General features: G+C 57.2%; 2 protein-coding genes across 5 annotated transcripts in view; both read left to right on the plus strand.

Annotated features, from left to right (window-relative positions):
- ASAP3 (ArfGAP with SH3 domain, ankyrin repeat and PH domain 3) overlaps nt 1-5,893 on the plus strand; it is a 50,969-nt gene extending 45,076 nt beyond the window's left edge. Inside the window, exons 20-25 of one of the 2 annotated variants that reach the window (XM_006145150.2) lie at nt 1,036-1,103; nt 1,191-1,298; nt 1,427-1,625; nt 2,881-3,103; nt 3,666-3,756; nt 4,637-5,893. In XM_006145150.2, the coding sequence (XP_006145212.1) occupies nt 1,036-1,103; nt 1,191-1,298; nt 1,427-1,625; nt 2,881-3,103; nt 3,666-3,756; nt 4,637-4,711 (764 nt within the window). In that variant the 3' untranslated portion in view covers nt 4,712-5,893. The remainder of the gene's footprint in view (nt 1-1,035; nt 1,104-1,190; nt 1,299-1,426; nt 1,626-2,880; nt 3,104-3,665; nt 3,757-4,636) is intronic. The other variant, XM_006145149.2, reaches the window with a different exon arrangement.
- Nucleotides 5,894-9,861: 3,968 nt separating this feature from the next.
- TCEA3 (transcription elongation factor A3) overlaps nt 9,862-10,949 on the plus strand; it is a 58,405-nt gene continuing 57,317 nt past the window's right edge. For 2 of the 3 annotated variants that reach the window (XM_014586523.2, XM_006145152.3), the window contains exon 1: nt 9,862-10,069. In XM_014586523.2, coding sequence (XP_014442009.1) covers nt 10,001-10,069 — 69 coding nt within the window. In that variant the 5' untranslated portion in view covers nt 9,862-10,000. The remainder of the gene's footprint in view (nt 10,070-10,949) is intronic. The other variant, XM_006145151.3, reaches the window with a different exon arrangement.

Below are 10,949 nucleotides of genomic sequence, written 5' to 3' on the forward strand. Positions count from 1 at the left end.
ACCAGCCTTCCTCATCTCTTCAAAATCTTTCATAGAATCATAATTTCCATAGAGAAATCTACATATGCTTTCTTGGTTCAGCCACAGCAAACTTACAGAAAGCTGCAACACTCAGGGATACAATGAATGCTCCAACAATATGAAATCGCCGACGCTTGGCCAGAAGGCCACGCAGCTGAGGTTTCGCCGAAGCACTGGAAGCCATGGCAGTTACCGTGCCTCGGCAGCAACGTCCTTCCCGGCTGAAGAAGAAGTCGATACAGTAGTATTTCTAATAGTACCTGGCCAAGTAGATGCTTTATGCTTTTCATTTTTTCCCCTAATTTTGCCATAAGGCACATGTGCTTGTTAGAGACAGAGAGAGAAAGAGGGAGAGAAAGTGAGAAGTCACCTCCTAGGGAGATGGCCATGCTGCAATCCCTTCTCCCCCATTCTCTTCATGGGATTTCGGGCACCACGCACCCATGCCCAGCCGCTTCCACTGCAACACCACCCGCGGGCCCACTCTATACATTGAGTGTGTGTTCATTGATTGAATCCTCACAACAACTTCGTCAAGTGGTTATGAATATCTCTGTGAATATCTCTCTCTCTTTTTTTTTTTTTGGTCAGAGAACATGTGCACTTTCAGGAGAGAGAGAGAGAGAGATAAGAAAAATGCTGCCCAAGGAGGATGCCACACCACCATCCATTCTCCTTTAGGGATTTTGGGTACACACACCTGGCATGCACAAACACCTGGCATGTTTTATTATTTTTCTTTCAAGTCGCCAGGTATAGGACTCAAACCATGCAGTCTTCTATATGGGATTCAGCCACCTAAACCACCACACCACTGGCTGGTCCTTCACACTTATTTTATAGAAGAGACAGTTAAGTTCCAGAGAGATGAAGTAAGTTGTCCAAGGTCTCATAGCCAGGAAGTGGCAGAGCCAGGATTCAAACCCAGACACTCTGGTTCCAGGGGCCCATCTCAACCTCGAAGCTGTCATATCTCTTTGACCCTAACCATGACGATGACTTTACCCCTCACAGTGAACGAGGCAGGGGAGACAGCCCTGGACATAGCCAGACAGAAGCAACACAAGGAGTGTGAGGAACTGGTGAGGTCTCAGGGAGGAGGGAGAGCCCTGCCCCCTTCTCCTGGCTGAGCCCCTGACCTGTAACTGCCGTGCCCGTGTTTCTGGCAGCTAGAGCAGGCCCAGGCGGGGACCCTGGTCTTCCCTCTGCATGTCGACTACTCCTGGGTTGTTTCTACGGAGCCTGGCTCTGACAGCGAGGAGGACGAGGAAGAGAAGGTGGGTCCTGGCCCCTCGGCTGGGGCCTGTGGATGGTGGATGGACAGAGCCAGCAGGGGCTGGTGTGGGGCGGGGCAGGGCCAAACTGGAGGAACCAGGCTGTCTTCCCTCCCACGCTTTTGACCCAGCAGCGCTGCCCTCTGAAGCCCCCAGCCCAGGCCCGCTGGGCCCCCGGGAGAGTGAACCTCAACAACAAGACCTACGAGACTGTCGCCAGCCTGGGACTGGCCACCCTTCAGAGCCAGAGCGAGGACTGTCCTCCACCCTTGCCGGTCAAAAACTCTTCTCGGGCTGTGAGCCAAGGCCGTGCAGGACCTGCCAGTGGAGGTATGGTATCAGCTGCCCTGAAATATGCTTATCATGGCCCTCGCTGAGGGCTGCTGTGTGCTGGGCCCTGAGCCAAGAGTGCCTGTGCCAGTCCCTGTCCTCACCACTGCCGCCCAGGAGGGACAGATGTGCAGGAGCACACCCGAGTCCCCTCAGCTGTCGCTCTGATGTGGAGCTAGACCCAGATTCCTCAGGACAGCACTGACGTGATAAAGACACCATAGTAGCCAGCAGGTGGCATGGTAGTTAAGGTGCTAGATTCCCACATGGCTGACCATGGTTCAAGTCTCAGACTAGGTGGCTTGAAAATCACACTGGGTACATGTGTGTACACATATGCCCAAAATCTCAAGAGGAGAATGGAGAAGGGATTGCAGTATGGCCATCCCCCAGGGGGTGATTTCTCTCTTTCTCACTCTCTCTCCAGTGAGTGCATGCGCTGTATGGCAAAAAACATTTAAAAAAAAAATAGAGTCTATAGAGCATCTGCCCTGAGTCCTTTGGGTGCTACCAAGACATAGCCCTGGGGGTGAGAGAAACCGGATGCAGTACATTGTAATCCAAAGCACAGCGTGACAGAGAACATAAGCCCCACGGGCAGAGACTGGGCTTTGGTGACTGCTGTTTGTCCCACACCTAGTGCATCCTGGCTGCTCTCTGTCGAGGGAATGGAAAGGCTGCTGGGATGTCAGGGAGGGAGGGAGCGTGTCCTGTCGGGATGGGTGCGGCTGAGGGAGGCTTCCCGATGGCAGTAGCATCTGAGCTGAGCCTGAGGGATGGACAAGAGGAGAGGCTGTGAGCAGAAGCGAGAAAGCAAGTCGGCGGGCTGGCCAGTGGCATGATGGTTAAGGTGGAGGGATCCCACAGGGTGACTATGTGGTTCTAGTCCCAGACCCGGCAGCTTGAAAACCACACAGGGCTCATGTTTGTGCATGCCCAGACTCCTGAGAGGAGACTGGAGGAGAAAGCACTGTGGTGGCCACCCCTGGGAGGTGCTTTCTCACGTTCCCTCTCTTTTAGTCTCTGTCTCTCTGGTGAGCACATACATTCTGTAGGGGAAAAAAAAAAAAAAAAGATGAGTCCACCTGGGTCTGCTGCGCATGACTGAGTGACTGCTGCAGTTGGAGGGGAGGAGAGGCTGCAGAGATGGATGGGGAGGAGCAGGTGGGGGAACCATGCTGAGCCCAGACGCCAAGACTGCTTTGAAATGGAGCACAGCGCACATGATAAGACGCTGTATCGCTTCTCGTTGCAGATCGTCCAGATGGTCCCAGCCTGAGTCCTGAGGCCCCTGAGACTCCTGAAGGCCTGGACAGTCCAGCAGCCTCCTCCTCCTCTAGCCTCACCAGCCCTACTGAACCTGGGGGTTTCAGCCAAGCCCCATCTAGCTCCGAGGAAGGCCTCCGGCAGCCCTTGGGCACCTCTCGACCCAGCCCTGGGCCCACCCCTGCAGAGATGTATCCTCCCGTCAGGTTCAGGTTGGTGAGGGACTGGGCAAGTCTGACCTCTCCAAGGGGCCATTATCTTCCCATCTCTAAATAGTTCTTGTCTGGAGACCAAGTCATAGTCCAGCCCTGCGGCCCGTGACAGATGGCGGAAGGCTGGACCTTGCGGGAGGGCCTTTCCCTCTCCCTCCCTGCTCCCGAGTCTGGCCTGGAGAGCTGGGGAGCAGGCTGGGACCCCACATGCTGTAGCTGGGGCGGGTGGGGGGAAGGTCGGGCCCCACCCCAGGGGCCTGTTCTAGAGGGCCTGGGGACTTCACTCTGTCTGTCCTCACCTGGAAGTCAGTCCTCTCCCTTCCTTGCAAACCTGTTTAGTCCCGAGTCTGGGAGAAGTAAGCCTGGGATTGCCCCAGAGCCCTGTGGGGGTCAGTCCAGGCCTTTTGGGCTTGTGGGTCCAGCCTGAGGCCTTGTGGACTCTCCACCCACTTTTCCTAAGCCCCTAGTTTTGCTCTGTGCGTGTACCCTTTCTCCCCATCCCGAGGGATCGCTGGGTGACACCAGCCGACACCAGGTCATGTTGCCTTTCCCTGCCTTCCAGCTCCGAAAGCACTCGCTCCTATCGGCGGGGGGCCCGGAGCCTGGAAGATGGTCCCTCAGCCAGGCAGCCTCCGTCCAGAAGGAACGTGCTGGTAGGAGCTCGGGACCCCGGGCAGAGTCGTCAGGAGTAGGCACCTTGGGGTGGGAGGCCTCTCTCTCCATGATTGGGGTACCTGGGGGCCCGGCAGTTATAGGTGGGCCCATCATCCCTGTCCTGGTGCTCCTCTCCCCACTCATCCCAGGCCTGGGTGAAGAGAGAGCCTAGGTCTTGAGGACAGCAGGAGTGACAGGACTGAAGCTCTAGCTGCTCCCAGGGAGGCTAAGCGAAGCTGTATCAGCCAGGCAGTGGCTCAGAGAAGGAATTACCTCCCCGCAGGAGAGGCAGGATTAGGGCGGCTGGATGCCTGCTCTTGGCTCTCCCAACCCTCCCCTTGTGCAGAAGCCTCCTAGAATCCACAGGCACTTCTAGACTCTGGGAATAGAGGGGCGTGACCAGGGCGGGGCAAGAGCTGCCATCCTTAACCCGCTTCTCTGCGGATTGCGAATCTTCAACAGTGACATGCCTGCAGTTGCGCCTGGGAGTGGGCATAGACGAGGGCTAGCTGTGTCCGAGGGTGTGGCCTCCGTCCCCCAGAATCCTCCAGGATGGCAGCCACAGGAGCTGGGTCACTCTGGGGAATTGTTACCTTTGCTTTGTGGAGATCAGGCACCAGGCACAAGTCTGAATCCGTACTCTACTTTTATTCTGCAAACCCGTCGCCCGGCATTTAGTTGACACTCGTGGTGGGGCGTGTGGTAATAAGAACCTAGTCTTTAGGTTGGAGACCCGGGCTACTTCTCAGGCCTTAGTTTCAGTGTCTGTGAAATGAAAATTATTTCATCCCCGACACCAGGACAGTCATGAAGGGCAAGATAAACACTCGGTACGTGGTTGGTGCTTACGACACGCCAATCTCATCCCTCTCTCCCTAGACTGGCGTCACTGAAGGAGACGTCTCAAGGACTGGGGCTCTCCCAGCGAGTTCTGTGCAACTTCTGCAAGACTAGCTCCCTGCTGGCCCCTGCATGCCGCACACTGGACCCCAGCGTGCAGACCTGGGACGTGAGCCCACAGGACTGGGGAACTAAGGCGTTTGTTCCCTTGTGCTTCTGTGGCTGGCCTTCTCATTGTGGATCACGGGCCTGCCGAGTGCACTGGGCCCTTCTGCGTTGGGGCCGATGGTGGTCTTTGTCCCTGTCTCATTACCTGCTGGGGCCAGGCATCTGAGTCCTCGTGAGCTAGCTTTAGCCGCAGAGCCCTCAGCCCCTCGTCAGATGGTTGTTAACGTTCTCCCATCGGCCTGGGACCAGCCGCCTCCTCATTCTCCATGTCCAGAGCAGGGACGCTGGACCAGGGACTGGTCTCAGCTGTTTACTAGTCTAGTATTTCTTCACCAGATTCCAGCTCTATGTGCAGGCGTGCGAGGCACTTGGGATGCACGTGAATGGCACGTCCTGCAAGCATGGTCCTTTCCCGGGAAGCTGGTCTCTGGGGTGGGCTTGGGGATGGGCAGGGCCAGTTTCCAGGGCGTGGGCTCAGGGGCAGGGCCAACCGTCCTCCGGCTTATACCCGGGTGACTGTGGCACCTGCAGCTCATATCCATTCTGGTCTGTCAAAGACCACGCTGTACTGGCGGTTCAGTATTCGCAGTGTTACTCCACGTGAGGGCTCACTGCTTCCCTGGGGTCTCCACTCTGGTTCCCAGCCTGGAAATAGAAGAGGACTCGCTCGTACTCGCCCATCTCCTTGACCTCCGGGGAAGGAAAGGAAGGGCTGGGGATGGCCGAGCCCCGGCTCTCACCTCTCTCGTGGTCAGCTCAGGAGCCTTCCAGTCTGAGGACGTGACTGTCATGGCAGGGGAAAGGAGGGTGGGGGGGGGAGGCAGAGGTGGCAAGGCTTGCTCCCCGAATCAGAGCCGTCCCTTGCCCAGCCTGGCTAGACCGCACATGCTCAGAGCTCAGCCGTCACAGCTTTCTGGTTGTCATCTGCTGGGACCTCCTGGGCAGACTGGAGAGCTCCGGGAGTGGGCAGCATAGCCGTCTAGCCAGGGGCCGGGCTGTTCCCCTTGCAGACCTGGCTGCTCTGCGGTCCCCCAGGATCCGGTGTCTGCTGAGCTCCTCGTGTCTGGCTTTGTTCATCTCAGACTTGATATTTCACTCATCTCTAATAAAGGATTTCCAGTAGTTTCATCTTGTGATCTGAAGAGCAGTAGGGAAGGGAAGGGAACTTGGGTGCTGGGACTTCTTTCTCCTGACCAGGGAAGGGAGACCCCGTGCAGCAGTGGTTTACAGCCAGCCGTGGCGTCGTGTCCCCGGGACACTTGGCAAAGCAGAAACAGTTTGGATTGGGCCAGCAGCAGCTGGAGGGTGCTACCAGCGTGTGGTCACACAGGTCGGGGTGCTGCTAAGCACAGTGCACAGTGCAGCCCCGTGACCACGCCTGATCCGCTCCACACTGTCCAGGGTGCTGAGGTGAGAAACGCGGGGCAGAGGAAGGAGCACGGGGCTCGGGGTGTGGAGACCTGAGGCTGGGCTCCCCCGCAGCCCCTATCAGTCTGTCATGGTCCCCGTTGACTGCCCCTGAGGTGAGGATTTGGGGGCAAGCAGGGTGTTCGTGAGGTGACCCCAGGAAGCATAATGAGAGCAGAGAAGGAAAACGTAAGGTCACAACAGTAAAGGGTCCGGCCGTAGAGCACAGCAGGCCGAGGCCAGTGGGGAGACCCGGGTCTGATTTCTGTGCCTCCCCTTAAAGCCAGGTAGGATAGCGAGCACCTGTAGTCCCAGCTGCCAGGAGACAGCGGCGGGAAGATCACAACAGACTGCGACCCTGTCTTCTTCTTGCTTTTTTTTTTTTTTAATTGCTGGAGGGTATGAGTGTTTGCCAGAGGAGAGGGAGAAAGCACCTCCCAATGGCACATGGCCACACCCCAGCCCCTTCTGTATTCCTCCATCCTGTCGGATTTGGGCCGTGTACACATGTGCCTGGCCTGGTTTTTCAAGCTGCTGGAGCCAAGGCTCGAACCACAGGGTCTGCCAATGTGGGATCCAGCTGTCTTAACCACTAGGCCAGACCTTGACTTAAAAAAGTAAACGGATGTGTTTATGAGGGGTTACCATGGGAAGCAACCAGTGCCGCTTAACCCTGTCTGGGTCCTTCAGGAGATGGTATTGATTAAGAATAGAGAATTGGGGTGTTCGCCGCCAACTCCGGCCTCTGTTGGTTGGCCCCAGGGGTGGGGGACTTCCTGGGGATATCAGTTCACCATCTGCCCAAAGCGTAGTCAGAAGGAGGTAAGAAGCTGTCAGAGCTGAGTCCAGAAAGTGTCTGCAGGTGGCCTCCTGGATGGACTGTAGGCAGAGGGCGTACGGTGGTACCGACGCTGCACAGTATCAATACTGTCTGATAAGGTCGGACACTGCAATCCCGCGGGGCAGTCGCCCTCTCTGAGCTCCGTTCTTCCCATCCCTGCAGTGAAGGGTTGGACTCGCTTCTTTAGGGTCCTTCAAGCATTGATGTAGGATCTTGGCTTCTTTTGACATCACACAGCTCAGGGTGGGGATGGACAGAAGTTTGAGAAAGATCTTTTTTATTAAGAAGGTACCTGTCGGGAACCAGCAGTTAGCGTAATGGCTATGTTGCTGGACTCCCACATAGTCGACCACAGTTCGTGTCCCGGACCTGGTGTCTTAAAACTCTCCCAGCGCGTGTGCGTGCGTGCCCAAGATCCCGAGAGGAGAATGGAGGAGAAGGGATTGCGGCGTGACCATCCCCCCTGGGGGGTGATTTCTCGCTTTCTGTCTCTATGTCTCTGTCTGTCTGGCGAGTGCATGCGCCCTGTAGCAACAAACCTCTCAAAAAAAAAAAGAAGGTACCTGTCCCTTCAACTCAGGGGAATTTTAATAGGGTTGACCAAGAGTATTCACAGAATCTCAGACTATAAAAGTCTAACCTGTTGGGCCCAGCTAGTAGCCTGGTGGTTAAGGCAGCTGGATTCTACTGGCTGACCGCAGTTCGAATCCCAGACCTGCTGGCTTGATAAACACACCACCGCCCCTGCACACACCCTCCTTGCCTCTGCAACCACGCTGGTTTTTGACTCCTCCAATACTGACAGAGCAAGCACCTTCCCACCCCTGGGCTTGCACATTCGGAATTCCAGGAAGACCGCTTTATCGGCATGCCCAGGGCTAGGACGGCCTGGCACATAGCAGGTGCTCGGTACATGTACGTCCAAGGAATGGGTGCGTCCTCCCACACAGACACACCCTTCCTCTCCCCCGGCTCCTGCCCTGCACTTTAGCCCTAAATTTAAACTTCATTTCTTCAGAGAAGATGACCCCAAGCAGTGATGGTCCCCTCAGATGTGTCAGTAAGGTATCTGCCTGTCCCTCTCCTCAGCTGTGACAAATACAGTCATTGATGATGTTTGTGTTTAAGGTTTCTCTTGCCTAGAAATTGAGTCTCCCCGTCTTTGGGACTGGGTCTGTTTGTTCATTGCTTGGACAATTGATACGTATTTGCTGAAAGAACCCACAAAACCACTCCCGTCTTCCCCTGATCCCAGTCACTCAGCAAATACTGGATTGTCAGCAAAATCATGTCACAGTTTTGCATAGAAAACCAAAAATACATCGTGACTTCTCCGACAACCGAATACTAGAAGACAGGAGTCCTCACCAGGCTGTCTTTCTGGCCCAGGCAGGAATGGGTTTTCTTTGTTTTTAAAAGAGATTTTTGCCACACGGCGTGTGTGCTCGCTGGAGAGATGGACAGAAAGTGAGAAATCACCCCCAAGGGGAATAGCCCTTCTCCTTCATTCTCCTCTTGGGATTTTGGGCACACACACACGCACATGTGCCTGACGTGAGTTTTAAGCCCCCAGGTCTGGGATCGAACCACAGACAACTACATGGGAACTCAGCAATGCAACCATTACACCATCTGCTGGCCCCGGGAATGGGATTTTTCTAAGGCTTTCTTAGGAAACAAGATTTCACCGGACATCCCAAACCACTGCTCCCCAGCCTGCACACTGTGGGCCACTTTTCATGCCTCCCCTCCAGATCCCTGAGCCCCGCCCCTCCTCTGAAGATCATTTTCTGTTATGCTCACTCCCTGTTTGATTTGCTGTAGTGTGTGTGCTCTCTGGAGAGACAGAACGGACGTGAGACAGCACCCCATGGGGGGTGGTCACGCAGCAATCCCTTCTCCATCTCCCCTTTCAGGATTTTAGGCATGCACGCACACTCGCACGCTCGCGTGGGTGTTTTTAAAGCTGCAGGTCTGGGTCTCCAACTCTGGGCCATGTATTGTAGGATCCAGCGCTTTTACCACCACGCATTGGTTGCTGACTGGCCTAAACTGGTTTAGGAAGGTCTGCAAGGGAAGGTCTTGGAAGATCCTCCCACAGGAAAGCAGATGTGTACACAGCTGGGGGAGGTGAGCCCACTTGTGAGCCCTCCACCCCTCCACCCAAGAAGATCCTTCCAAACAGAATCCTTCTGGGGAGGTACTGACCTGACCCTCATCAAATAAAGAGCACCCATGCTCCCGCGTCAGGGTTTCTCAGTTCCCGGTACCTAGCAATCTCCCAAGCCCTCACTACTCCGTAGCCCCGCGACCAGCCCTTCTGCCAGCACTGGGGAGCTCGGTAGAAACACACAACCTCACTACAACAGCGAGCTCTGGGTATGCAGACCGAAACAGAGGCGGGAGCTCGGCTCAGGGCAGAGCCGGCCTTAAGGACCTGCCCAGAACTGCGATTCCAGCGCGCCGCGTTGCCTCCTCTTGCACCGAAGCACGGAGCTGCAGCGCCCGGCTTTGGACTGCAGCGGTGCCGAGGACGAGCTCAGAAGTTTTCCCCAGGCCCTGGGGCACTCTCAGGCGCCCTCTGCGCTATTTCCTCAGTGGCAAGGACCACTAGGACATCTCAGATCTTCCCACACCACTCTGCTCGCTCCCCTCCCACCCCACATGCGGTAACTCTGGAAGGGCGGGAGGTGAAGGCCCCCTCTGGAAGCCTCGTCCCTGCTGTGCCCGAGGCTCAACTGGCCCGCCAGGCTGGGCAATCTTTGCCCGGGTGAGTCCTTGAAGTCTATATTTAGTGCACGCCACCCTCCCCCAACACAGTTGGGAGGCAGGCGGGGGTGTGGGGGGAGCCCCGCCCCCGCTAGGCGTGCGCGTCGTGTGTGTTTGGGGCCCGTGCGGGTTGCACGTCCTGGATCTTGGCGCCTCCTGCCCCCGAGGCCCAGCTACTGCCTCTGCGCCCCTCGCCCCGCCGGGCGTCGCAGGCCATCATGGGCCAGGAAAAGGAGCTGCTGAGGATCGCCAAAAAGCTGGAGAAGATGGTGGCCAGGAAGAGCACGGTGAGGCTGCGGAGTTTGGGTCACAGCCCCCGACTCCGGGAGGAACGCGCGAGCGAGCCGGGAAGTCCCCGGGGCGCGTGCTGGCTAGACGCCCGGCAGGCGCGTGCGGGACGCAGGGACCCGAGGGAGGCGCCGCCGCTGCAGGACCCACGGCGCCTCCGGCAGGCGCGTGCGGGACGCAGGGACCCGGGGAGGGCGCCGCCGCTGCAGGACCCAGGGCCCCTAAGGGACACTCGCTAGGCACTTCGGAGTGGGCGTGTGCATGGCCCAGGGCGGGCGGTGGGAGTCCTGAGGGCCGTACACGCCCTCGTGCACACCGGGGTGTCCGTAAAGGGGCCGGTCCCTGGGAAAGGACTTTCAGCGCGTCCCGGGACTGACGGCGTGTGCAAAGCTCCCGGAGCGATAGCGACTGCACCGGGCAGGGGCCGCAAACTCTGGACGGCCCGCGAAGGGGCAGAGAAACTTGGAAACGGGTATTGAGGGTCAGCCCGTGGCGGTGGTTAGGCAGCTTGGATCCCCCCGATGGCCGCCCAGCGCGGCTCGAGTCCCAGACCAGCAGCAGAAAAAACACAACGCTTGTTACGTGCCCAAAATCCCAAGAGGAGAATGGAGAAGAGTGCAGCGTAGCCAGTCCCCCTAGGAGGTGACTTCTCACGTTCTCTCCCTTTCTCTCTCCCTGGTGAGCAGACGTGCCCCCCAGCAAAATTTTAAACGGTGGTGGTGGATAGGGGCGTGAGTTGAGCCGCGTTTCCCCGTCCTTTGGTCCTTTGTAACTTTCTTTTTCCTTGGCGGCTGGGTGGGGCCCGGGGCAGACTGGGGCGAACAGGTGCCTGGGCCTTCGGGAGGGGGGAGGGGGCCGGCTAGCGGACCTCAACACGCG

The sequence above is a fragment of the Tupaia chinensis genome, unplaced genomic scaffold (genome assembly GCF_000334495.1).
Source record: "Tupaia chinensis unplaced genomic scaffold, TupChi_1.0 Scaffold000146_1, whole genome shotgun sequence".
NCBI classification, from domain to species: Eukaryota; Metazoa; Chordata; class Mammalia; order Scandentia; family Tupaiidae; genus Tupaia; species Tupaia belangeri.